Source organism: Oryx dammah, unplaced genomic scaffold (genome assembly GCF_014754425.2).
Source record: "Oryx dammah isolate SB20612 unplaced genomic scaffold, SCBI_Odam_1.1 HiC_scaffold_2, whole genome shotgun sequence".
In the NCBI taxonomy this organism is placed as follows: Eukaryota; Metazoa; Chordata; class Mammalia; order Artiodactyla; family Bovidae; genus Oryx; species Oryx dammah.
In genome coordinates, this window is record NW_024070186.1 from 192,990,613 (window position 1) to 193,016,305 (window position 25,693).

Sequence of the window (25,693 nt, forward strand, 5' to 3'; positions counted from 1 at the left end):
GGGGAGGCCTTACAAATAGCTGTGAAAAGAAGAGAAGCGAAAAGCCAAGGAGAAAAGGAAAGCTATAAGCATCTGAATGCAGAGTTCCAAAGACTAGCAAGAAGAGATAAGAAAGCCTTCCTCAGCGATCAATGCAAAGAAATAGAGGAAAACAACAGAATGGGAAGGACTAGAGATCTCTTCAAGAAAATCAGAGATACCAAGGGAACATTTCACACAAAGATGCACTCGATAAAGGACAGAAATGGTATGGACCTAACAGAAGCAGAAGATATTAAGAGGTGGCAAGAATACACAGAAGAACTGTACAAAAAAGATCTTCACGACCAAGATAATCACGATGGTATGATCACTCACCTAGAGCCACACTTCCTGGAATGTGAAGTCAAGTAGACCTTAGAAAGCATCACTACGAACAAAGCTAGTACAGGTAATGGAATTCCAGTTGAGCTATTTCAAATCCTGAAAGATGATGCTGTGAAAGTGCTGCACTTAATATGCCAGCAAATTTGGAAAACTCAGCAGTGGCCACAGGACTGGAAAAGGTCAGTTTTCATTCCAATCCCAAAGAAAGGCAATGCCAAAGAATGCTCAAACTACCGCACAATTGCACTCCTCTCACACGCTAGTAAAGTAATGCTCAAAATTCTCCAAGCCAGGCTTCAGCAGTACGTGAACTGTGAACTTCCAGATGTTCAAGCTGGTTTTAGAAAAGGCAGAGGAACCAGAGATCAAATTGCCAGCATCCACTGGATCATGGAAAAAGCAAGAGAGTTCCAGAAAAACATCTATTTCTGCTTTATTGACTAGGCCAAAGCAATTAGATTAGTGATTCTCAATTTGGGGTTCCCACAGGACTTTAGCAAAGTCTGAAGACAGTTTTATTTATTACGACCTGGGTACTACCGCCACCTAGTGGATACAGGCCAGGGATGCTGTGGGTTTGATCCCTGGGATGGGAAGATACCCTGGGGGAGGAAATCGCAACCCACTCCAGTATTCTTGCCTGAAAAATCCCATGGACAGAGGAGTCTGGCAGGCTACAATCCATGGTATGGCAAGGATTTGGACACAACTGAGCCCATATGCTAAACAATGCCAGGACAGCCTCCTAAATGGCACTGTTGAGATTAGATGTTATCTGTTACCGTAACACGTAACAGGGAAGCAGAATTGCAAGGTGACATTCTTGAAGACAACCGACCCAACTCAATAAATCAATATCCTGAGGGGAAAGTGGAGGCCGGGGCAGAGGTTCTGTACAAGATTAAAGGAGACTTAAACACAAAAGACCAAATGAAATGCACAGTCCTTAACGAAGCCACAGTCTGGCTGGAACTAACCAGATATAAAAGGAATGGAAACAGTGAGAGATTTTTATTTTCTTGGGCTCCAAAATCACTGCAGATGGTGACTGCAGCCATGAAATTAAAAGATGCTTCCTCCTTGGAAGACTAGCTATGACCAACCTAGACAGCATATTAAAAAGCAGAGACATTACTTTGCCAACAAAGGTCCATCTAGTCAAAGCTATGGTTGTTCCAGTGGTCATGTATGGATGTGAGAGTTGGATTATAAAGAAAGCTGAGCACCGAAGAATTGATGCTTTTTAACTATGGTGTTGGAGACGACTATTCAGAGTACCTTGAACTGCTAGATCCAACCAGTCCATCCTAAAGGAGATCAGTCCTGAGTGTTCATTGGAAGGACTGATGGTGAAGCTGAAACTCCAATACTTTGGCCACCTGATGCAAAGAACTGACTCATTTGAAAAGACCCTGATGCTGGGAAAGATTGAAGAAAGGAGGAGAAGGGGACAACAGAGGATGAGATGGTTAGGTGGCATCACTGACTCGATGGTCATTAGTTTGAGCAAACTCTGAGAGTTGGTGATGGACAGAGAAGTCTGGAGTGCTGCAGTCCACAGGGCTGCAAAAAGTTGGACATGACTGAGCGACTGAACTGAAAAGGCATTTTGGGGACAAATGGAAATTTTTAAATATGAGTTGGGATTAGACAATATTAGGGAATCACTGTTCATGTTTTTGGATAGGAAAATAGTATTGGCATAATACAGGAACATGGTTTTTTAGAGGACATATTCAAATCTTTAGGTTAAAATATCTCCAGGTGGCGCTAGTGGTAAAGAATCTGCCTGCCAATTCAGGAGGTGCAAGAGATGCGGTTCGATCTCTGGGTTAGGAAGATGCCCTGATATTAGAAATAGAAACTGGCTCCAGTATTCTTGCCTGGAAAATCCCATGGACAGAGGAGCCTAGAGGGCTACAGTCAATGGGGTCACAGAGAATCGGACATGACTGAGAACACACATACACATCCACAATTTAGTAAAAAAAAATATCAAGGGAAAAAAAATAGATGAAGTATAGTGAAATATATGACTGACTGAACGAAATAATAGTTGTTAAATCTAGACAGTTCATATGTTGTGTTCATTCTACCAATATTTTGAACATTTGCATATTTTCATAATTAAAGGAAAAAGAAAGAGGGAAGGAAGAGAGGTGGTCTATCAATACCAAATTTTATTTAAGTCAAAAAGGGAGACTGAAAAAAGGCCATTGGGTATAGGGATCAAGAAGTTACTGGTTTGGAGAGAACAACTGGAAAGAAAAAAATGGGGATAGAAGCTAGGTGGCAAAAAGGATTCAGTTGGATATTAAGGAAAGAAGGAAATACTAAAAGGATAGAAATGGAGTAACTTATAGAGAAGGATTAAGGATAGATTCAAACGCTTTATATACATTTATAACTGGAGAGAGGAAACCAGTGGGGAGGGAGAAATTAAAGACAGAAAGTAAAACTACAACTGATGAAGCAAAAGCCAGAGAAGTCCAAATAAAATAATCACACACGTGTATGTAAGATTTGAGACAGACTTAATACATATACTGTTTAAGATCACACTGACAGTGAAAACAGCAAAAGAGAATCTGGGAAGTAGAACGTTCCCTCCTCTAATGATTTAGCATGGAAGAGATCTTTGATGAGAGCTGGAAAACAGTCAGTTGGCACAGTTAGACATGGTGAGTCCTGCCAACCTCATGGATGGGGAGGTCTCAGATACTCTGGAGAAGTAAGGGGAAAATCAGTGTTAAGTTTCATGACATACACAGCTGTTTGAAGGTTTGCACAGTGTAAGAGATTTTTTGGGGGGTTATGTCCTCTGGTGGCCTTCTTCAGGTTTAAAAGGAATCAAAGCAAGTACCTACTATGTTCTTAGGTAGGCAATTTACTCGTCTCATTTAGTCGTCACAAAAACAATTACCTCCTTTAAAAGGAAAGGACACTGAAGCTTAGAGGTTACATAAGGCCATGGAGCTAGTAGCTAACTGGAACAGAATTTAAATCCAGGAGTGAATGACAGGCCTGTGTCCTTTCCATTCCTTGAAAACTTGGCCTCCTCCACCAGCAATTGGCCTCCCAGCACTCCTGCATACCATACACTTGAGATAAAAGTCAATGCTTAATTCCTTGCACAAGATGCAGGCACAACACTTAAACACATGTGATAACGAATGCAGACAATAGAAACTGAGCAAAAGTGGAATTACAGAGAACTTGTAAAATTTACTCTAAACTAGAAATGCTCTCTCGAACCCACATCCCAGAAACAAGCTGAACATACAATGACCTCTAACAGGATGGGTCTATTAAACTACTGCCAGACTCCATCATTCACAATCTGAAAGCTTGCCTGGGCACTGTGCCGGGGAGACAGAAGCTTGGGGGCTGATAAGGCGGTGTAATAAGCAGCTGTGATGGAAGCGAGCGCGGAGCGGGAGGCAGGGAAACATCTCACCTCTCTGCGTTTCTCCAGCAGGCTCTCGAGCCGCTCAGGCGCTCTCTGTCCCGGACCCTTATTCCGTTCAGCCTCGTACTGACGCTGATTGTTGTCCTTGTGCAGACTCAGCTGGAGGGCAACTCTTACCAGAGAGGTCATCAGCTTCATGGCTTTGAGTCGGTAAAAACAAGATAAGAAAATCACTAAGTGAGAGGAGGGATGGTATGTTCAAAAAAGAAGGAAAAAGGGGCAGTGAAAAAGAAAAGCTAGAGCAGGGTGACCCTAAAATCCTAAGACTCACTGTTCTGGAGTGGGCTTTTTCTCTCCCTCTTTTGGGCTTCTTTTAATCCTTAGCCTGTTCTCAGTGAGCTCTGAGAAACATGTTAAAGCTGGAAACTGTCACTATGATCTACCCCTTTTAACAATCCCACTAGTGAGAAACTGGATGAAGGTTCAGGACAAAATAAGCATGACCTTGAAATAAACAGCTAGAATGCAGGCAGGAAAGAAGATCCAGGACTAGAGAACAGAAGGACGTTCTACCAACCCCTATGAGAACATTTACAGAGTTAACAGTGACCGCTTACCAGCCAGGGTGCTAGTGTGACGGAAGGCACGGACCTGGGAGTCTGAGAGGCCAGTGAGCAGGGAGATGAGGTTGTCCATGGGGAAGCCATCGTAGAGGAGGCTGTACTGGCACTGGTAGACCAATGTTCTCACAAATTCACAGAAGCTGCCCTGGAACTTCTTCCAGGATGGGCCTGAAGCTGTCAGAGGATAGTCTCCTGAATCCTAAAGAAGAGTTCGTGAAAAAGATGGGAGAGTTACTACCAGATCCATGGAGTCATAGGGATGTCAAAACCCAACCATATAGTAAAATGTACATCTTATTCTCAACTCTGCAGGCATATTTAGATAATGTATATAGGTCCCTTTTGCTCCTAAGAGATTAAACTCCTCCTTCCAAAAGCTATCCTATTTCCCAGAATCAAAAAGAAGAGGGTAATGGGCCTTGTAGTTTGCAATAACAGTGGCTAGAGGATCCTGGACAGTCTTCCTCCACCTCATTAAACTGTTCAGTTAGGTGCCGGATGATCTCTGAGTTAGACATCGTCTTGAACATCTCAGGGGTCACAGTGCCTGAGGAATGGAGGAGATGAGATACTCAGAAGGAAAATAACAGATACCATGACCATTTACATAAACATTTGAAGATGATCTTAAAAATATAAGAGCTCAGGTGGGGAATCAGAAGACCTGAATCCTAGTCATAAATGTGCTACCATCTAACTGGAATATCTGATATAAGGCAACCTGTCTAAAAAACCCCAGGGAATCAAACAGCAGAAAACTACAGTTAAAAAAAAAATATTCCAAACAAAAAGAAAGCAAGAAAACTATACCAGGTTCTTATAATACAACCTGCAGTCTTATAAGACTATCTGCCCCAGTAAATTAGGTCATGGCCTTTGGGGACCTGGGGCCACAGTTTCAGTAGAGAAATATGAGATGAAATGGCTGAGAAATAAGGGATAAGAAAATAAAAGATTATTTAGAGAAAAAAAAAGTCTGATGGTCCAAATCTGTAAACACCATCACATTAGAATGTCTATTTTTCTCCAAAGGATTCTGTCTCCAACCCAATACATTTCATTACTGGATCACTTCCCTATTTACCAATCAACAGCATAGTTATACTAGTTAAATAAGGGAAACTTTTCTTACACTTTACCCTCTCTTTATAGGAATGCCTAATTCTACTCATATTCACAAAGAAAAAGTTTTATAAAAGAAAAAGGCTGGGGGTTAGAAAAGGGTAAAGTTTCCTCACCTTTACATCCACAAGACCGGATGAAAAAGTTAACGAGCTCCAGGAATGCGGCATCCTGGTCTTGCTTGTAGCTATCCAGCCACTCATCTACCAAAGACTAGGAAAACAGTGTGGATGATTTCTATTTCTGGCAATATGATAGACTAGAAATTCTGTATAAGCTTCCTAACTGAAGCATCTAAACTTCTGATTAAAATATTAAAAACATCTTTTAAAATGATGTACTACTAAACGAGAATGAAAGGTAGAATTCCATAAAACCAAAAATGGAAGTGAAGGTAGCAATTCTGGGAGATAAGCAAGCTGACTTTTGCTGAGGGTCTACTAAACCCCAGGAACCCGAACTTTCTGTCCAGATGGATGCATAGAACGTAGAGCACAGGAGACAAAGGCTAAAGGGCTTCCAAGAGAGTAGTCCAAAAGGAGGCTCCTGCAAAGAGGCATACCTTCATGAAAGCAAGAATGAGAAATATATTTACAGGTCAGAAGGGAAGCAAGACAACTAGCTTATGACCTTAGTGTGGGGTAGAAGAAAAAAAGAATTGTTCCTTCAGAATTCATAACCATAAGCCAGTTCCCATATCTGGATTTGCAGTCCAGATCCACCTTACCAATAAAATAAAAATAATTTCAATCAGAATTTAATTAAAAGTGATTCTTCAGACTTCCCTGGTGGTCCAGTGGTTAAGAATCCACCTGGCAATGCAGGGGACATGGGTTCAATCCCTAGTCTGGGAATATTCCACATGCCATGGAGCAAATAACCCTATGCATGCCACAACCACAGAAACCTGCACTCTACAGACCGTGCTCTGCAACAAGAGGAGGCACCACAATGAAGAGCCTGCGCACCACAACTAGAGAGCCGCCCCTGCTTGCCACCTCTAGAAAAAGCCTGCACACAGCAACAAAGACCCAGCACTGAAGACCCCGACAAAGACCCCAACAAAGAAGGCACTAAAACTAACAACTAGCCGAAAAACAGACAGAATTACATTCACAGGCTTCAAACACTGGAGTTATCACAGATTATAAAATTATTATTTCCATGATTAAATAAAAGAGAAGCTTGAAAATACAAGCAAAGAACAATTAACTTTGGAAAGGGGTCAAACAAAATGTGTAGAGGTACAAAATATAATAAATAAAATTTGAAACTTCAATGAATGGATTAAAAACAGATTAGATACAGCACAACATGAGTAAAGTAGAAGATTAAGTCAAAGTATCCAAAATGTAGCCCAGAGAGACAAATAAAAGGAAAAAAGTTATTAAGACAGGGAGAAGAGAGAGAATTTCTAATGATGTCTAATTGAATTCCAGAAGGGGATTAACAGAATGAGAAAGAGGCAACATTGAAAAAGAATTCTGCATAATTGTCAAAAGACACCAGTCCTCAGAGCCTGGAACCTAACTGATCTCAAGCATGAAAAGAAAAGTTTATACCTCTGAACATCTGATAATACATAAGAACACAAAAGCAAAGCAGTCTTGAAAACTGTTAAACTAAAAAAATTACTTACAAAGGACATGCATTTAACATTTACAAACAAAAGCATTTACAAGTTAGACATGCACAAAAACAGTCCCAGCCGTATATGGTTATTAAATTAAATCAAACATTAAAAATGTAGTTCCTCAGTCACACCAGCCACATATCAAAAATCCATGTGTGGCTGGTGGAATATTGTACCAGACAACAGTGATACAGACATCTCCATCATTAGAGATTGCTGTATTAAGACAGTGCTTAGACTGATTGCTGACGTTCAATAGCAATACAGGAAGTTAGAAGGCAGTGGAATAATCTTTTTAATGTGCCGAGAGGAAAAAAAATCATCTTAGAATTTGATACCCAGCAACCTTTTGAGAACAAGGGTAAAAGATATTTTATACAAGCAAACGATGAGTTTGTTAATAAACTCTATCTAAAAGAGATTTTAAAACATAAACTTTGGACAGCAAGAGAATGATTCTGTGTGGAAGATTTCAGATTTGAAAGGAAATGATGCAACTAAGAGTTTGCATACTGCAACGAAGACTGAAGATCCTGAGAGCCGCAACTAAGACCCAGCACAGTCAAATAAGTATCTTTTAAAAGAAGAACAAATGATGAACAAAAAGTGATTAAAATGTAGATAAGTATAAACAAACATTATTTAAAACAACGATGTCTACTTGGAAGAGAAGGAAAGGACAGAACTAAAACCCTGCACAACAAACAGTATGTACGGGGGCTTCCCTGGCAGTCCAGTCATTAGGATTCTGCATTTCCACTGTATGCAGCCTGGGTTCAGTCCCTGGTCAGGGAACTAAGATCCCGAAAGTCATTTGGCACTGCCCCCCCCCCCAAAAAAAAAACCCAAACAGTATGTAAACTGTAAGGTCTAACTGGAATTAAAATGTGCTTAAGTTCTTGTATGAGATAAAACATTCAAAAGGAAAAAAAAGAGAAAAGGAAAGAGAAACAGAAAAGGCAAGATAAAGCAAAACCACATAAAATGGTAGAAATAAATGAAAATATCTCAGTACTGACAATAAATATAAATCAATCTCTCTTGTTCAAGGAGTCACAGGCAGAATGGATAAGTATAACTGTCAAAGTGGAGCTAAAAGTGACAGGGGTGAACACATTGCCACCCGAATCCAAGCTGCTTCTCTAAATTATCCAATGCCTTACCATGTCCCTTCCATCAATCAATAAAGGCAAGACCTACCCTCATCTGTGACACTATTAGGAAAGGAACATTGCCCCTCATGCAAGATCTCCCTTACATCACTCTACGGATTCACCCTGTGGCCTAATCTGCCTTTCTTGATACCAGTTATGTTCACTAAATCAAGTTTGTAGACGTTTGTTCTTATCATCCCACCCAGCAAGGAATGCGATGGTATCAAGAAACGGAGGTGAGATAACTGTTTTACCTGCATGTCACTTTTGGCACCTTTCACAGCATCAAAGAGATCCCTGGCTGGCGGCTCCAACTCTTTCTGACCATGAGCACGTACTGTTCGGGACCTCTTCTTTGGAAGTTTTGCCTAGTTAGTATAAAGAAATCATGAATGTTTTTAAAAAGTAAAAGTGACATTAACACTTACTCTCATCAAAATCACAGTTAGGCTTAAGCTGCCAATTCCACAGCAGAGTTTGAGTTACTGACTCAGCTTAGAAATCAAGGATTTTTATATTGTTAACTTTATTATTTCTAGCCTTATCTCCTTTTAAAAGTTCTTTAACCCCATTCCTTTTCCTCTATACCCTAATACTGTATTCTCTGCTCTTCAAAATCTGCCTGCTTTCTACTTCTGTCCCTTAGTACTCTTTGAGCCCTGTCCTTTCATCAAGCATATCACCTGAGCCTCTTCTAGGTTTTCTTTCGCTGCTTCCCAGACCAGGTTCAAAAACAAAACTGACTCACTGGGGTTGGTTTGAGTGGACGTTTTGCTGCTCTCTTCTTCCCATTTCGTCTCAAGCTGTCTTCGAAATCACTGCCTTCACCAGCTGACAAAGATTCACTATCCCTATGAAGGAGTGTGGTTCTGCTTAGATACAACACCCTAGTCCCTATATATAAAAGGGTAAATGAATTATAATTTCTCTAATTGTACACTCCTCTCCATGAGAAAAATATAGTCAGATTTTAAGGAGAGATGAGCTGACTGTTGCCAGGAAGTAGAGACAATGTCTTAAAAGAAAACTTTCACTTAAAGAAAGCATTGGAAATGAAGAATGAGGCACTGAGGGAGATGAAGCAAAACTCTTTCCTCCTGTTGCTGCGTAGTAGCTTCAGTCATGTCCGACTCTGTGTGACCCTATGGACAGCAGCCCACCAGGCTCCTCTGTCCACAGGATTCTCTAGGCAAGAACACTGGAGTGGGTTGCCATTTCCTTCTCCAAACTCTTTCCTAATATCCACATTAAAAAAAAAAAAAAAGATAAAGATATTCACATAGGCAGTCAGGGGGATCACTGCTGTGTAGAGAAAAATTAGCACGGGTCAGGAAGTCGTGTTTGATTAATACTAATACACAAACAGGAGATTAATATGTGCCTGGTGTTAAATTTCAGCCCTTAAAACAAATTCACCTCTTACTGATTAAAATGTACAGAATATATATAACCTGGTCCTAAACAGCACAATGATTTTACAAGAGACTAAAATTACCAGGGGATATTTTTATAACTATAATATAAACTTTTAAAATGATGAATCATTATGTTGTATATCTGAAACTTATATAATATCATGCATCAACTATACCTCAATAAAAAAAAATTACCAGGGGATAAATTAGACCTTATATGAGACTTTTTTTTTCCTGCAAAGATTAAAAAAAAATTTTTTTTAAACCCAGGATGTACTCTTATAACTGTTACAGAATAAGCTCATAAATGCTAACAGGTGATGACTTGTTTCTATAACCCTAAATGAAGGAATTACAGGACACCAACTAAAAAGGATATACTAGTTTTCTGGCACCAAATAAATAACTCTTTTCCCTTTTCCCCATGTCTGGGCCCTTACCAGAGGCTGTCCCTGCTGAACATACACAGACGTGTTCAAGAAAAGTTTAGACATGATGGATGATGGATTTATAACAGGATGGATTATTCTTGACGCTTCCAACACCTAGGGCAGCCGAAAGGCACCCAGCAGAGCTGGGGGCAGGCGTGGGTCACTGTTCTGAACCAGCACAGCATCTCCTAGCTTTTCAGTCACACACGTGTTGCCAGTTTGCTCGTTTGGAAAATGAAAATGCGAAAAACCTGAGGACGACGCAACCATTTCTCACCAACTCCACTCACCCCTCTGAAGTCCGCTTCGAGTCCCCGTCATCGCAGGGCATAGCGACAGACACAGAAGAACTAGAAGCAGCAGACACGCTCCTCCGTCCAGCTGCTACCCCTCTGCGCAGCGGCGAGGACCCGCTGCTCGGGGAGGAGGAGCTCTGGTACCGGGAGGACGACGACCGAAGGGTGGGCATGGTGGTACAGCTTCAGGGAAGAGGGAAGAGGGAGGAAGGCGTCCTGACCCATCACGTCTCCATTCCCAGCTCCAATGATCCCCCTTCTTTACATGGGGATGGCTCTGGAACTCAGGGAGTGGGGGTGGGGGATGCAAAATAAGAGGGATAATACACTGTAGATCAACTATACGTCAATTTAAAAAAAAAAACAGAAAAGCACAGCTTTATGGATAAACCATAAAGGAAAAGTATAAAATTTTTTAATGTGTATGTTTTGGACTTTCCCGTCGGGTCTAGTGGTTAAAACCACCTGCCAATGAGGGTGGGGGAGGGGGGCGGGCAGCTGTTCTATCCCTGGTCAGGGACCTAAGATACCACATGCCTCCCAGCCAAAAAAAAACAAAACATAAAACAGAAGCAATACTGTTACCAAAAAACACTTTAAAAATGGGGCTTCCCTGGTGGCTCCGTGATTAAGAATCCGCCAGCCAGTGCAGGCGGCATGGGTTCCATCCCTGGTCCAGGAAGACCCCACATGCTGTCGGGCAGCGAAGCCCATGCGCCACAACTACGGAACCTGTGCTCTAGATCTCAGGAGCCGCAACTACTAACGCCCACTTGGCCTAGGGCCTGTGCTCCCTACAAAAGCCACCGCAATGAGAAGCCCTGGTACGGCAGCTAAAAAGCAGCACCTGCTCGCGACAACTAGAGAAAAGCCTTGGCAGAAACAAAGGCCCAGCCAAAAATAAATAACGAATTTTTTTTAAAGACTTCAAAAATAATCCACGGCAAAAATAAAATGCATGTCTATGTATAACTGAGTCACTTTGCTGTACAGCAGAGACTGGCACAACACTTTTTTTTCAATTAAAAAAAAAAAAAGGCCTAAAAAACGACCGAGAGCTTCCTGACCCAAGGATTCAGGGAGTTAAAGACGCCACCGCCATCCTTGGATTTGAAGGTGCTCCCCAAGCCTCGAGCAAGGCACACACCAGGGCAGTTTGAAACACATTCTTCTCTCCCCACGATTCAGAGGGAACTGTAAAACGGAACCAGCTCCCACGGGGCAAACAAAAGACAAGAAAAATAAGAAAATAACCCCCCTACAAAGGCACATAAACTTCCATTTCTGCAAGGTTAGAACCTCCCCCCGACAAAGACCAGACTGGGACGCGCTTAACGATTTGGGGCTGGAGGCGCCATCAAAACCTGGCCGGAAACGCTGAAGGAGTCACGGAAAGCTCGCGTTCTTCACTTCTCCAGAAGAGGCTCTGTACCCCACCCTGGGCTAGTTTATTTGGGTTACAGAGCCGTCTAACCGCTCAAAAGAGTGATTATCTGTCTTCCGGGGCTGGGATTCCTGGCCTCTGTGGAAGAAGCCATGGGGGAGGGAGGGTCTTCTCTCAGGGCTTCAGTGCGGGGGACGGCGAACGCCTGGGTGAAAGGGGAAGCCTCACTGTGACAGCCCGGGACAGCGACTTCTGGCCGAGCAGCGTTGGGGACAAGTCACCGTCTCGGGTCTCTTAGGTCTCTGTGGTCACGCTCCCGTCCCTCTGGGTAGCAGACGAATCCAGAAAAACGCGGGAAGGCGCGAGGCGTGTCATGCGCAGGCGCGAGCCCAACGGCTCGTCCTAGGGTTGCAAGTTGTCGCGAGACTTGAGCGTGTGCCAGCTCGTGCTCACCACGTTCTAGCCACGCCATTCTAGCAGCCTCGTGCGGCCACGAGCTCTCAAGCTTCCAGCCGTATCACGTGGGCTCCCGCGCGCCGGCCACCTGCTTTAACTCCTGGCTCCTCCTGGCTCCGCCCCAGCCCAGCCCCCAAGTTCCCCCTCCATTGGCTGGGCTTCACACTGCCCTAGTAGTAACTCTTTTAGTCTGGCTTCTCAACTACCATAGGCTGGGTTCCACCCAGGCCCCGCCTTTCGATGTAGATAGCCACGCCTCAGAGGAAGACCACACCCCTCCCCTAACCTCCTAGTCCTGCCGAGTCCCGCCCCGCGGCCGAGCTTCCCCAGTACATTGGCTTAATTTCTCCTTGACCCCGCCCCTAAACTCGGCTCCTTACCATTATTGGCGGGGCCCCGCCCCGGGCCCCGCCTCCTGTCCGGCTCCCCGCTCCCATTGTCTCGGCAGATGCCGCCTTAGTCCAGCGATCGTGCTCCCGGTCCACTTTTCGGAGGTCGCGCTCTTTCTCTGGCCGGCGGGACGGTCCTGTGGCAGAGAACCGGCTTTTTGAATTCGGGCGGCTCTTCTTTCCTCCTTACGACCCGCTTTGCGGTCCCAAGGTGGCAGCAGCAGCTATGTACGCGCTGCGCTCTCTTCTGCTTCTGCTGTTGCCCCTCTGTCCCGGTCCTGGTCCTGGACCCGGTATCGAGGCAAAGGTCACCCGGAGTTGCACTGAGACCCGGCAGATTCTGGGGGCCCGGGGATATAGCTTAAGCGTACTCCCTCCCGCCCTGATCTCAGGTGAGGAGAAAGAGGGAGACTAGAGAATTGGGGGCGAGGGAGGGGGCGGGGGCCGGTCCTCCCCATCTCACAATAACTCTCTTCCCTTTCAGAGTGGCCGTTATAGTAATCTTTTCCTCTCACGGTAATAATGTCTCTTCTCCTCCGGAACTTACCAGGATCACAATAACACTCCCCTTCACATAACAGCTCTCTTACTCCACCCTCACCCCAGGAATCCCTTTCTAATAATTAGCAACCCCTCTGTGTTTTTTTCTTCACCGCCTAATTTGTTTCCCTCGCTATTTCCATGAGTCCCTTGTATGATAATGCTTGCTTTCTTACCAGGTAACCCCACCTCTCCAAACCCCATTCTTCCCATTGAAACCATCTGTATGTCCTTTGAGGCCTGGGGTGTGTGATGTTAGGCAGGCTACCTGAGGACCCTCTGATCACTAAATTGGCCCACTCCTATTTGATCCCATGCCTAAAGGCAGTGAACTTGGGATGGGTGAGGGGACAATAAGGAGGGGGTAGGACCAGGTAGGAATGAGGTGGCAGACAATAGAAAAGAAACCAGACAGCTGGAAGAGAAAGGATGGCCCCCGGAGATGGGCAGGAGAAGGAGAAGGAAGGAATTTCACGACGTCACTTCCCACCATTCCTTCATGTCTTGTGTCCAGGTGAACACCTCCGGATTTGTCCCCAGGAGTACACTTGCTGTTCCAGTGAGATAGAGCAGAGGCTGACCTGGGAAACTGAGGCCACCTTCCGAGGCCTGGTGGAGGAGAGTGGTTCCTTCTTGGTTCACACACTGGCTGCCCGACACAGAAAATTTGATGGTGAGGAACTGGCGCCTCCAAACCTGGCTTCATACCTTCTCTCTGAGCTCATGACCCCCACAAGCTTCCTGTACCTACTCCTGACTCAACCCAAAGGCACTCCAGCCCTGGTTTAGCCCCCACATCCCCACCCTACGCTCTCACAGGGTACTGTCCCACCCCCCGTCTGCCCAGACCTCTAAGGGTTGTTTAATTTCTAACTCACTTGTCTTTTCTTTTTTCTCCCCATGCCCATTTCTTCTTGCCTCTGTCTTTTCACTTTTCCATCCTACCCTGGCTTCACCCCACCTCACATCTCTTTCTCTGCACTTGCCACAGAGGTTTTTCGGGAGATGCTCTCCTCGGCCGAGCACTCCCTGTCCATGCTCTTCCACCGCTCCTTCGGCCGCCTGTATGCCCAGCACACCCCCTTGTTCAGTGGTCTGTTCTCTCGGCTACGGGACTACTATGAGAGGTCCGGTGAGGGGTTAGATGATGCGTTGGTGGATTTCTGGGCTCAGCTCCTGGAGAAAATGTTCCCCCTGCTGCACCCACAGTACATCTTCTCCCCCGACTACCTGTTCTGCCTCACACGCCTGGCCTCTTCTGCTGATGACTCTCTGAAGCCTTTTGGGGACTCACCCCGCCGCCTCCGCCTGCAGGTGAGGGGCCCCAAGGCCTGAGCTTCAGCCACCTTTGACCTAGTGACCTCTGAACTGTGTACCACTCACCTCCAACTCAGTGACCCCCTTTTTATGCCCCAGTCACCCCTGACCTGATGATCCCTATCTTGAGCCCCAGTCACCTCTGCCTGACCCAGTTCTCCTTGGTTTCCTTTGACTGGAGCCCCGCCCCCCAATTCTGTGTCCTAGTTTGATACTAGTGGTTCACCCACTCATCTGCTTTTGCTCCCTGGCCCCCCTTTCTGATAACTCATCCCTATTCCCAATATCTTGACTTCCTCTGGTTCAGCTGTGTAGTGTGAGTGTGAGTTGTGAGTGTACTGAACGCTGGTTCAACACTATTTAAGGATTTTCATTTATAGTGTCTCATTTAATTGTCATAACTCTATGAGTAGATGTTCACATTCCTATTTTACCGATGAGAAAACTGAACCTTGAAGAGGTTAAGGTCTCACAGCCAGTAAGGGGTGGAGCTAGGTTTCACACCCAGGTCTCCTGGCTTCAGATTCAGCATTGTTCCAATGTAAGTCCCTCTATCTCCAAGTCCTGTAAAATGTAATCCTTCCACCTCTTCCCAAGCCCAGTTCCCCTTGGTCCTGCCACACTCTGAATTCTTTGATATTCTTGAACCTGCCTCCCGGAACCACCTGACATTCCTAACCCAAAGATAACCTACAAACCTTGCCCCCACTGCTCATCCCTTTGGTGCAGTCTCTTGGCCCCAGTGTTGACTGACCCTCAACAGTCCGGTGGTTTTTCTCACCTTTCTCTTCCTCCAGATAACCCGGGCCCTGGTGGCGGCCCGGGCCTTTGTCCAAGGCCTGGAGACTGGAAGAAATGTGGTCAGCGAAACACTTAAGGTTAGAAGGGCCTTGAGTATGGGTGGGGCCCAGGGAGGGAGAGGAATTGGGAGAGGCCCCATGAAGAAGAGTCAGGTGCCAGTTGGCAAGAGAGACCTGGCCTTCCCTTATCAGCCACGAAGCCCTGGCATCCTGGGTAAATCAGGAGGACTGGAGTCTTTCTTGCATCATGACCCATGACTCTTCCCACCTCTGACCCTCTCCTGCCCTCTGATGACTTTTACCCTCTGCTAGCCTCTTGGGACCTGCTCATCTCCATAGCCTCTCTGAGATTGGCCCACTGCCCCCCCTGGTTTTCTCCAGGGCCCCTCAGTGGCTCCTTCGTAGAAGCCAGATTCCTGGCTTGGCCTTCAAGGCCCTCTCTCGACTGCACATTCTCTCCTTGGCCTCCCAGCCTTACTTCCTGCATCCTCATTCTCCTCTCAACCATGATGGGCTCACTCTTGTCCTTGAACCTTTTCTCAGGCCCCTCACTGCCCCCCTGGTCCATCTCCCAAGAAGCAGGATGTGCAGCCCGGCCCCTAGGAGCCTCCCTCCTCAGGTCTGGCTCAGTGCTGGGGTCACTCCTGCTGCTGCGTGGGGTCATCAACCCTAGAGATTCACATCCAGCTCCACACTTAGAGCCTGGGAAAGGTGGGACGGGGTATTTGATTTCTCTCTGTGCCCAGCACCAGGCTTGGCTGAGGGCAGCCAAGTGTTTGTGGATGACACAGCCCTGCTCTCTGCTCCCAGATGCCGCTGTCCGAAGGCTGCAAGCGGGCTGTGATGCGTCTGACAGGCTGCCCCCTTTGCCGGGGGGTCCCCTCGCTGCCACCCTGCCGGGGCTTCTGCCTCAACGTGGCCTATGGCTGTATCGGCAGCCAAGGACTGGATCCTGACTGGGGGCCCTATCTGGGTGAGGGGATTCAGGAAAGCCTGAGATGGCTGTCTGTGTGGGGTGGGCAGGGTGGACTGGGGAGGGAGCGTTCAGCAGTGTTGAGTGGAGAGGATGAGGGGGGCTCTTCTCATGTCAGTCCTCCCCCCCCCACCCCGGTCTAAGATCCGCTGCTCCCCTCCAAGGCCTGGGTCAGGATTTGTGGCAACAGCCCACTTCAGTGAGTATCTCCCTGGATAGCCCGTCGTTTAACCCTTTCTCTGTCTTACTCTCTTTCAAGATGGTCTCCTGTTCCTAGCCGACAAGATCCAAGGCCCCTTTTCTTTTGAGCTGGCAGCCCAGTCCATCGGGGTGAAGATCTCAGAAGGCTTGATGCATTTGCAGGAGAACAGTGTAGGGGTGTCAGCCCAGGTACAGGGGCCACAGGAAGAGTGGGAGTGTCAGACTGGGAGTTGGTGGGAGGACAGGAGGGAGAAGCATGGCGGGGAGGCCCTGGGGTGGGAGGACATGTGGGGTGTTAGGGAGACACTGTAGGGTCTCTGGATAAACTGGGGTGTCAAGGACGCTTGGCGTGTTGGGGTGTGGGTTTTACCGCGGGATGACTGTGTGGGGTCTCTTCCCCGTGCCGAAGGTATTCCAGGAATGCGGGAGCCCCCAGCCAGCGCGGGCTCGCGCCCGCCGTGCCCCAGCCCCAAGGGAGGAGGTGGGTCGCTTCTGGTCCGCGGCGGCGGCGGAGGAGGAGCGGCCGACGACGGCTGCAGGCGCCAGCCTGCCCCGGCTGGTGAGTGGCGGGCGGCCGCGGCAGGGGCGCAAGCGCGGGGGACGGGGGCGCGCGCTCCATCTCCGCCCGGCCGGCTCTCTTTACGTCCAGGTGTGGGAGCTCCGCGAGCGTCTGGGCCGGGTGAGGGGCATCTGGGCCGGGCTGCCCCAGACTGTGTGCGGGGACCCCCGCGTGGCGGCGGACCTCTCGCAGGAGGCGGCGCCTTGCTGGACCGGAGCTGGACCGGGCCGGTGAGAGCCGGGCGGTGGGCTGCGGGCGCGCGGGCGGGCTAGGCTGACTCCGGGGGCCGGGTGGAGCGGGAACCTCCGGGGCTGCTCTGCTCGCAGGTACTTGTCGCCCGTGGTCGGCTTCCAGGCCGGGAAGCTCGACAACCCAGAGCTGGATGCAGAAGCCTCAAGCCCCGACCTCCAGACGCGGAGGCGGCGGCTGCAGCTCCGAGCCACCACAACCAGGATGAAAGCGGCCGCCCTGGGACGCGACCTGGAGCTGGAAGACTGGGGTGAGACCCGCGGACGCCCCGAGGACCTCGCTCCGCCCCGCTTTCCTTGGACGCAGGCCAACCCGCAGCCCCGCCCCCTGCGTCTGTAGTCCCTCCACTCGCGTCTCAGTTACCATTCATTCATTCACTCACGCAGTTCACACGCCGGTATTGAGCGCTTACCTCAAAGGTAGGGAGTGGAAGACCAAGAAGATCTCTACGCTTGAGTTCACGGTCCCCTGGGGGAGACACCAAAGCATTCTTACAGAGGGAGGGGTGGGAGGCTCCCGAGGGTGGGCTGTGGGAAGAGACGCAATCCAGGGAGGCGGGGAAGTGGGATGCGGGGAAGTGGGATGCGGGTGCCACAGGGATGCGGGTGCCACAGGGCTGGCCCCCAAAGTAGAATTTGCCAGAAACGCAAGGCACTGACATACATTTTTTTCCCTTCACTCCCACCGTCTCTCTTTGTCTCTCCTCCCCCACTCCTCTTCCCGTCTGCTCGCTGCTTCTGTGTCTGTTTTCTCTCTTTTCCTGTTTATCCTCTCTCCCCATCTGTCGCTCTTGTTTGTCTCTGTCTCGTCTCTTCCTGTGTCTCGTTGCCTTATTTCCATGTCTGTCTGATCTCTCTCTTCGCCTTCCTGTCACTCACTTTCTCCCTCCTCTCACCCTGCCTGCCCCTGCCCCAACCTTTCACTGTTTTTGTCTCGAGTTCTTTTCCGCCTTGCCTGTGGCTGTTTCTTGCCCCTTCTCACGCTACTTCTCTTCCCTGTCTGTTTCTGATCCTCGCTCTCCCTCCAGAGGACGCTAGCGGCTCTGGAGAGGGACAACACTATGCAGATGACTGGATGGCTGGCGCAGCAGCTGTGGCCCCCCCAGCGCGAGCTCCTCGCCCTCCTCGAAGGGAAGGTGCTGGGGGCAAAGGAGGAGGTGTCATTATCCGCCACAGCCAGGACCGGAGCAGGACTGGAGGGACGTCTGTTGGTTTTCACACACAACCCCTCCTCATTCTCTTCCTCTTAGCCCTAGCCCTGCTTGGACCTCGATAACAGGGGAGGGGTGCCCTGGCATCGGGAGGGTTCATGGCCCTTCCCCTCTCCCCCATCAGCTGGGTTGGGAGAGGAGTTGAAGGCAGCTGCAGAGAGGGTAGAAAGGGACGTTTTGGGTGAATGGCTGGGGCCCCAAATCCAGGAGATTTCCATTGGTGGGTTGGGGGTGGGTGTTCACAATATTTATTTTTTCATTTGCTATCTGGGGAGGAAGGACTGGGGGTATTTATTTAGGAAGGAGGTATGGTCTCTCCAACCCAGCCTCTATGGTTAGGTTGGTGGTGAGCCCCAACAGGGAAAAAGGGAGGAGTTTTAGAGTTGCAGTTGGGAGGGGTGGGGTTTGAAAGAAGGTGAAAGTGGGATGGGTGGGGCACCCGGTCTCAGAAACTCAGAAATAGACAAAGCTGGGCGCTTATGGGGTGCAGGACAGGGGAATAGGATGTCAGGACCTATGAGCCTGGATTCTTTTGAGTTTTTCAGTATCACTTTCTTTAACTAAAATATCAAAAAACAAAGACCCACATCTCATGGTCTCTGCCATCCACATCCTTCACAAGCATCCCCATTTCATGTCAGTGTTCAACTCAGTGTTTATTCTGTAAATAAATGGCTAATTTGTTGGACCCGGTGTGTGACTTTCTGTACCTTTAGCCCCAGAGTCTCTGTGACCAGCAGTTCATTTTCTGCCTCCTTATCTTGGAACCTGTCCCCTGGGATTGAATTTGGGCAAGCTGTCCACCCTCTGGGTCTGAATACCTATCTGCAAAATGGGGAGAATTCTGGAGACTAGCAAAACTCTTTTGGACCCAAGGCATCATTAATATCACCATACTACTGCTCTCTGCCTTCAGGGTGGGTGGGCCCCATCGGCCCCCACCTCCTTCTTCTCTGTGAAGTTTTCTCTGGCTACCTTGTCATATCTTTGATAAAGTCTGCTTTCGACTCTGTTACCGTCTTTTCTTTTTTTCTTTCAGTCGCCTGAATGAGTCTTCTGTTCTGCAGAAAGCTGAAAGAAAAAGTACAATTGCAAAAGGAGGGTATAAGTATCTCCTAAGGGCAGGCTGGGTGCCCTGAAAAAGAAGGAAAGACTTGGGGAAGTAGAGACCCAGAGACGCCGAATTCGGTCAAAACCGAATCAGCTGCACGGACTGGCGGGACAAAGGGAGGGAGGGGGAGGAGCCTGGGCGCCGAGAAAGTTTATGGAGAAAGTAGAGTTGAGCGAGGAACCGGGCGGTGGCTGGGGCGGGCGGGAGGGCCAGACCCGGATTTCCCAGCTGCTCCTCAGGTGGCCTGGTGAGTCGGCAAGCGAAGCTGAGGCCTAGATCAGTGGAAGGACTCTAGAATTGATGGGAGGGGTCGTGAGGGGTTTCACAGAGAACCCCAAGAGGGAGCCAACCCAGGGCTGGCAACAGACTGAGAAATCCCCAAAGCTGGAGGGGTCCGAGGGTTGGAATTGGAGGCAGTGGGAGGAGACAGAGATAGATGGAAGGAAGACAAGACATCTAAACTTGGGAGGGGGTGCGGTACGGGGCTGGACCCTGGGGCTGGGCTGGAGGAGGAAGCCGGCGAGGAGGGTGATGCCAGAGGGGGCGGGTCTCTAGGTAGCAAGTGTGGGTTCTCTGCCTGGGGTCGCTTTGGGCTCATCCTGGAAGGGGGGCTGTCAGGGCTTGTTGGAAAGCGGGCTGTGGCCCGTGGCTGTGGATTGGAATGAAGGGGCAGGTCCGGACTCCCAACTGATTGGGACGCTGGGGCCTGAGAAGGAATTCAAAGCTCAGCGTGCGCTGTTCTTGTCTTGTTATCTTTGTGTCACCCTTTCTCTCCCCAGCCCCACCCTCTCAATCCCCTCTGGGTGCACTGCTGGGATTGAAAAGTGGGAACGGGGCTGTGTTTTGGTGGGGGGTGGTTATGGCTGGGATCTGGGCTTCGTAAGCAACCCTACACCCCCCCGGGCCGCTCTCACACAGTGGGATCTGCCCGCGCGCGCCACCGTGCGAGGGAAAGGATGCCTGAGCTTAAATGAGCCGGTCGACTCTTACTCCTTACAAAGTCCCTCCTGGGGGTCTCACTTCCCGGGGTTTCTAAGCTGTGTGCCCCGTCAGGCCTTCCTTAAGGCTTCCCCTCTCAGCCTCAGAGGGGGCCGCCACATCCAGACCTGTCACAGTTGGAGGGCCCGTGGCCTGGAGATGTCCATCTCCCTGGTACAAGTGGACTGGTCTGATCTTCCTCCCTTTCACTTCCAAATCCCTGGGGCTTGGGGCGAAACTGTCCTTGGAGGTTGGAGGGAGCTGCAGCTGACAGCAGAGCCGCAGTCGTGGGGGCACCTGGGAGCTCTGGGTGTAGAGAGGGCTCCCGCCTGCCCCCCTGCCTGCAGTGAGGTCGCGGCTGCCGGGCAGCGTGAGCGAAGGCTCTTACCCACTCCTTAGATTCCCCTCCTTCCCCCTCATTTCCCTTCTAGACGCTGACGGAGGCAAAAATCTGCTAACTCAGGGGGCAGACTCAACCGGGGCTGCGAGCAGGCCTGGGGAATGAACCCCCGAACTCGAACGAGCGCCTTCCGCGGCTGCACGGCGGTCTCCAGCTGTCTCTGCCTCTGTGCCTGGCCCTTGCCTTGTCCCTCTCTAGTGTCACCCTCCCCTGTGCCACATGGGCGTTCTGTCTCCCACCAGGACCATGCGCCTCTGGGGGCCCCGGAGCCTAGGGGTGGCCCTGGGAGTCTTCATGACCATTGGATTTGCCCTCCAGCTCTGGGGGGGTCCCTTCCAGAGGAGGTGAGTTCCCATCTTGTCCCAACAGCCCCCAGATGCCCCATGTGCTCTTGTCTGTCCCACCTGGGGCTGTGACTCTTGGGGACTCAGAGGACACTCCATGCCTTCCTGGCTCCACGAGACACCCATCCACCTGCTGGTGAGGGACAGGACACTTCCTCTCCCATCTCTCCCCAGGCTACCCGGGCTGCAGCTCCGACATTTCTGGGCCTCATCCCCGGGACCGGCTGTTCCGTCCTGCCCGCCGCGGCAGCACCTTGTGTTCCTGAAGACACATAAATCCGGGAGCAGCTCTGTGCTGAGTCTGCTTCACCGCTATGGGGACCGACACGGGCTGCGCTTCGCCCTCCCTGCCCGCTACCAGTTCGGCTACCCAAGACTTTTCCAGGCCTCTCGGGTCAAAGGCTACCGGCCTCAGAGTGGAGGCACCCAGCCCCCTTTCCACATCCTCTGTCATCACATGAGGTTCAACCTGAAAGAGGTGAGGAGTGTTGAGGAGGTGGGAGGGACTGGGGAGAAATGGGCTCTCGGCCCTGTAGCCAAGACCACCAGGGGAGGAGACCCCAGGGCTGGGGGCTCCCCAGGCACCTCCTTACCCAAAAGTTGGGCTGGGGGGGCCACAAAGGTGGGAGTCCTGGTCTCTTCAGCTGTCCCTTCCTCAGAATTTTCTGGCGCCTGAAGTTCTGCCTTCTCCCATCTAGAATTTACTAGAATCCCTTTCCTTGATCCATTTAGCCTGCTGGCAGCAGTGCCCTGCCAACTCTCACCCCACTCCAACCCTCCCTCCAGGTGCCCCTGGCCCTTCCTGGCCTCTCCCACTGACACCACCAGGGTCCCTGCACAGTCACTGCCTTCGGACCCATCTTCCTCACTCCCTTCGCCATGTCTGCCAGATTCTGAGGATCAGCTATGCCAAGCTCTAGCCCAGCCCCGGTCTCCCTTCCCTGCCCCCAGCCTCAGTTCTAAATGGGGAGATGAGTGCACGCACTCACGTGTCATCTGCACACACACACAGGAACCCGAGAGCTCTTGGAGGAGGAAAATCAGTGGGCAAATGAACACACACAGGGCAAGAGTGAACTTTCACGGAACATGTCTTGAGTGCTGGGTAGTCATCTTACCATCACCCTGCCAGGAAGGCATAAGCGTCCCCACTACACAGATGAGGAGATTCACTCTCAGAAAGGCTAAAGGACTGGCCTCTGTTAACAGAAAGCTGCAGACTAGCATTTGAACCCAGGCCCAGCTGCTCCAAAGTGCCTTCTGTTGTATGTGTGTGCGTGTACGTGTATTTGTTTTTTGGAACTGTGGTGAGAATATTCATCAGAAGAGGTTGGGTTTTCTCAAGAGGTGGGTTTTATAGGTAAGGATGGACATGACTTTGTAGTAAAGGAACTATCAGGTGTCCTCAGAGCAAAACATCTCAAAGACACAGTGGCAGTGGGGTGTGTATGTGTGTGACAGTACTTCAGCGGTGGCTGCAAAGACAGCCCTGTTGGAGCTGGAGCTGAAGAAAGCAGCAGCAGTGTGAACTGATCTAACGGGCAGCGAGGGGCACTGTTGAGGGTAAAGCGAGGAGAGCAATCACTGAGGCAGGCGTCTCTGGAGTTTAGGATGACTGTCACCACCATTTACTGCCTGCCTCCCATGTTCCCTGCACTTCCACATTTTTCAGAGTGAGTATTAACCAGATTTATTGATGGAGGAATAAAGGCTCTGAGAAGTACAATAACCTGCCCAAAGTTACACCAGTTGGTAAATGGCTGAATTGGAATTTTATTCCAGGTCCCTCTGATGCCATGGACTGTTCTCTGCACTCTTCCCCTACGCCTTCAAAGACACACAGTTCACAGGCTTGTCCTTCAGGCATGCCCACATCCATAGAACAGATTGGAGGACTTGTCAGGGAGTCACGATCAATGACCACAGTCACATTCAGAAATCCTTCAGGGAGTCCCAGAGCTGGATTCTGGTGTGGATCTGCCTGCTGGACCACACTAGGGTGTGGTTCAGCCCAATGCCCACCTTCCTTCTTGCCAAGAAGTGGGATCTTACGTCCCAAGGTTCAGAACAGCTCCTTATTGATTGGCCATGGCTCCCCAGTGCCCATTTCAGGGGTGTCTCTTGCTTTCCAAGATGCCAAGGAGCCTCACAAGTGCCCTGACCTTCAGCCATTCTGGGCTTGGCCTGCCCACCTGACGCTTGTACCTGAGATAGAATTATGGTTGCTATCTACTTGCTGCCAGTGATCCTCCTGAGGAGGCCTGAAGCCAGTTCCTTTCTTGGAGCTGTGACCAAGAATCCCAGGGTGGACATGTTATAGGTTTTTGTTGGAGAAGTGAACACAAGGCGTGATTCCTAGAAGTGTTACCAACCAAAGCAGACAGAAAGGCCTGAGGAAGTTAATGTTCTCCAGGAGCTCCCCATATTCTGGGTTCCTTCCTATCCTTATCTCATGTAACCTCCATAATCACCTGGGAAGGAAGGTATGATGGTCCCCATTTTGCAGATATGTAAATGGAGTCTCGGAGATATCAAGTACCTTACCAAGATCTGTGCAGCTAATGAAGGAAGCTGGGGGTTCCCAGCAGAGCTGTCGGGAGGAGACTGGAAGAGGCCGGGGGGTCAGTGCACACTGGGTTTGTTCTTAGTTTCTTCCTCTCTAGTTCACTCTCTCTATGCCCATTTCCTCTCCTCCCCAGGTACTTCAGGTCATGCCTTCTGACAGCTTCTTCTTTTCCATTGTCCGAGACCCAGCGGCTCTGGCCCGTTCTGCCTTCTCCTACTATAAATCCACCTCATCAGCCTTCCGCAAAGCACCATCCCTGGCTGCCTTCTTGGCCAATCCTCGAGCCTTCTACAGGCCCGGGGCCCGGGGGGACCACTATGCTCGTAACTTGCTATGGTTTGACTTTGGCCTCCCCTTTCCCCCCGAGAGGAGGACCAAGAGAGGGAATCCGCGTGTCTCCAGAGACCCCAACCATCCCCAGTTGCCTTCTGGCGCTGGCCCTCCAGCCCACACCCTGGATCCCAATGCTCTCTTCCATCCTGTTCCCACTGTTGCTGACGGTCACAGCCAGATGTCCAGCCCTGCCTCTTTAGATTTGGGGTCTTCATCCTTCATCCAGTGGAACCTGGCCTGGCTGGACTCTGTCTTTGACCTGGTCTTGGTGGCTGAGTACTTTGATGAGTCACTGGTCCTGCTGGCAGATGCGCTGTGCTGGGGCCTAGATGATGTGGTGGGCTTTATGCACAACGCCCAGGCTGGAGGTGGGCAGGGCGGAAGCACCACTGACGGTGGACTGACCACTGAGGACAGGCAGCTGACTGCCCGGGCACGAGCCTGGAACAACCTGGACTGGGCTCTCTATGTTCACTTCAACCGAAGTCTGTGGGCCCGGATAAAGCAGTATGGCCAGAGCCGGCTGGACAGTGCTGTGGCGGAGCTCCGGGCTCGCCGAGAGGCCCTGGCTAAACACTGTCTGGTGGGGGGTGAGGCTTTAGACCCCAAGTACATCACTGACCGGCGATTCCGCCCTTTCCAGTTTGGGTCAGGTAAGGTTTTGGGTTATGTGCTCCGAAGTGGGCTGAGCCTCCAAGACCAGGAGGAGTGTGAGCGCCTGGCTACGCCCGAGCTGCAGTACAAGGATAAGCTAGATGCCAAGCAGTTCCCCCCAACAGTCTCTCTGCCCCTCAAGACTTCAAGGCGACCCTCCCCCTAGGCATCAAACCACTGTCTTAGGCTGAAGAGCAGCTAAGCCGTAGGGCACCAGTGATGAGTGTGAGGAAGCCAGATGCCCTTTCGGCTTCCCTCAGAAGGCATGTCTGCTCCCCAGAGGACCAGTGGAACTTTGCAGGAATATGGGTCCTACATCCTCCAGCCCGGGCCAAGGAATCCCAGACCGAGAAGCAGGCTCCCTCCCATTTTTGCCCCTTCCCCTTTCCCACCCCCATCCCTGAAGGTCCAAGCTGCACTTTCGAAGGCCTTCTGGAGGAGCTAACCATGGAGTACGACAGAGAAAGCCTGGGACACAAGGGATCGGAATAATACGTCCACCTCTTTATGAAACACTTGTTAACTGGGCTATACTCATTTCACTGAAATGTTCAATGAATAAATAATTTGAAACTTCGACCTGCTTTAGAGCGGCAAGGGAAGGGGATGGAGCATCTTCCTGAGAGAAACGGGGTTGTCGGGGGTTCTTTCCGTAGTCCAAGAACTCTAGCCTTCTGCAGCAGCCTAACCCCTGCCGCGCCCTCCTCTCTCCTCCAAAGTCCAGTCACCTACAAATTCCGGCGCCTCCGAAGCCACGCCCCTTCCCTTCCGCTTCCGGTT

General features: G+C 49.9%; 3 protein-coding genes across 6 annotated transcripts in view; 2 read left to right on the forward strand and 1 right to left on the reverse strand.

Moving 5' to 3' along the window:
• STAG3 (stromal antigen 3) overlaps positions 1-12,222 on the reverse strand; it is a 28,840-nt gene extending 16,618 nt beyond the window's left edge. For 2 of the 4 annotated variants that reach the window (XM_040262537.1, XM_040262521.1), the window contains exons 1-7: positions 10,444-10,923; positions 9,056-9,158; positions 8,562-8,675; positions 5,637-5,733; positions 4,869-4,945; positions 4,393-4,597; positions 3,824-3,975 (exon numbers count right to left, since the gene is read on the reverse strand). In XM_040262537.1, coding sequence (XP_040118471.1) covers positions 3,824-3,975; positions 4,393-4,597; positions 4,869-4,945; positions 5,637-5,733; positions 8,562-8,675; positions 9,056-9,158; positions 10,444-10,622 — 927 coding nt within the window. In that variant the 5' untranslated portion in view covers positions 10,623-10,923. Of the gene's footprint in view, positions 1-3,823; positions 3,976-4,392; positions 4,598-4,868; positions 4,946-5,636; positions 5,734-8,561; positions 8,676-9,055; positions 9,159-10,443; positions 10,924-12,061 lie in introns of those variants that run through there. The other 2 variants (XM_040262529.1, XM_040262545.1) reach the window with 2 other exon arrangements.
• Positions 12,223-12,870: 648 nt separating this feature from the next.
• On the forward strand, positions 12,871-18,592 carry GPC2 (glypican 2). Its single transcript, XM_040262591.1, has 10 exons — positions 12,871-13,070; positions 13,733-13,891; positions 14,210-14,532; positions 15,333-15,413; positions 16,146-16,308; positions 16,568-16,698; positions 16,919-17,068; positions 17,159-17,298; positions 17,395-17,567; positions 18,345-18,592. The coding sequence occupies exons 1-10, from the start codon at positions 12,905-12,907 to the stop codon at positions 18,590-18,592; spliced, it is 1,734 nt and encodes a 577-aa protein (XP_040118525.1). The 5' UTR covers positions 12,871-12,904.
• Positions 18,593-19,768: 1,176 nt separating this feature from the next.
• On the forward strand, positions 19,769-25,492 carry GAL3ST4 (galactose-3-O-sulfotransferase 4). The gene is made up of 4 exons (XM_040262565.1): positions 19,769-19,885; positions 21,048-21,360; positions 21,535-21,838; positions 24,060-25,492. Exons 2-4 carry the CDS (start codon positions 21,236-21,238, stop codon positions 25,077-25,079), a joined length of 1,449 nt encoding a protein of 482 aa, XP_040118499.1. The 5' UTR covers positions 19,769-19,885; positions 21,048-21,235; the 3' UTR covers positions 25,080-25,492.
• Positions 25,493-25,693: the final 201 nt, after the last annotated feature.

What these genes read in the sequence shown, in the direction of transcription:
- GPC2 (XM_040262591.1), top strand. Translation starts at nt 12,905, where the DNA reads ATGTACGCGCTGCGCTCTCTTCTGCTTCTGCTGTTGCCCCTCTGTCCC. An exon ending in CCCTCCCGCCCTGATCTCAG is followed by an intron (nt 13,071 to 13,732) that starts GTGAGGAGAAAG and finishes TCTTGTGTCCAG; the next exon opens with GTGAACACCTCCGGATTTGT. An exon ending in CCCGCCGCCTCCGCCTGCAG is followed by an intron (nt 14,533 to 15,332) that starts GTGAGGGGCCCC and finishes CTCTTCCTCCAG; the next exon opens with ATAACCCGGGCCCTGGTGGC.
- GAL3ST4 (XM_040262565.1), top strand. Translation starts at nt 21,236, where the DNA reads ATGGGCGTTCTGTCTCCCACCAGGACCATGCGCCTCTGGGGGCCCCGG. An exon ending in GGGGGTCCCTTCCAGAGGAG is followed by an intron (nt 21,361 to 21,534) that starts GTGAGTTCCCAT and finishes ATCTCTCCCCAG; the next exon opens with GCTACCCGGGCTGCAGCTCC. An exon ending in TGAGGTTCAACCTGAAAGAG is followed by an intron (nt 21,839 to 24,059) that starts GTGAGGAGTGTT and finishes TCTCCTCCCCAG; the next exon opens with GTACTTCAGGTCATGCCTTC.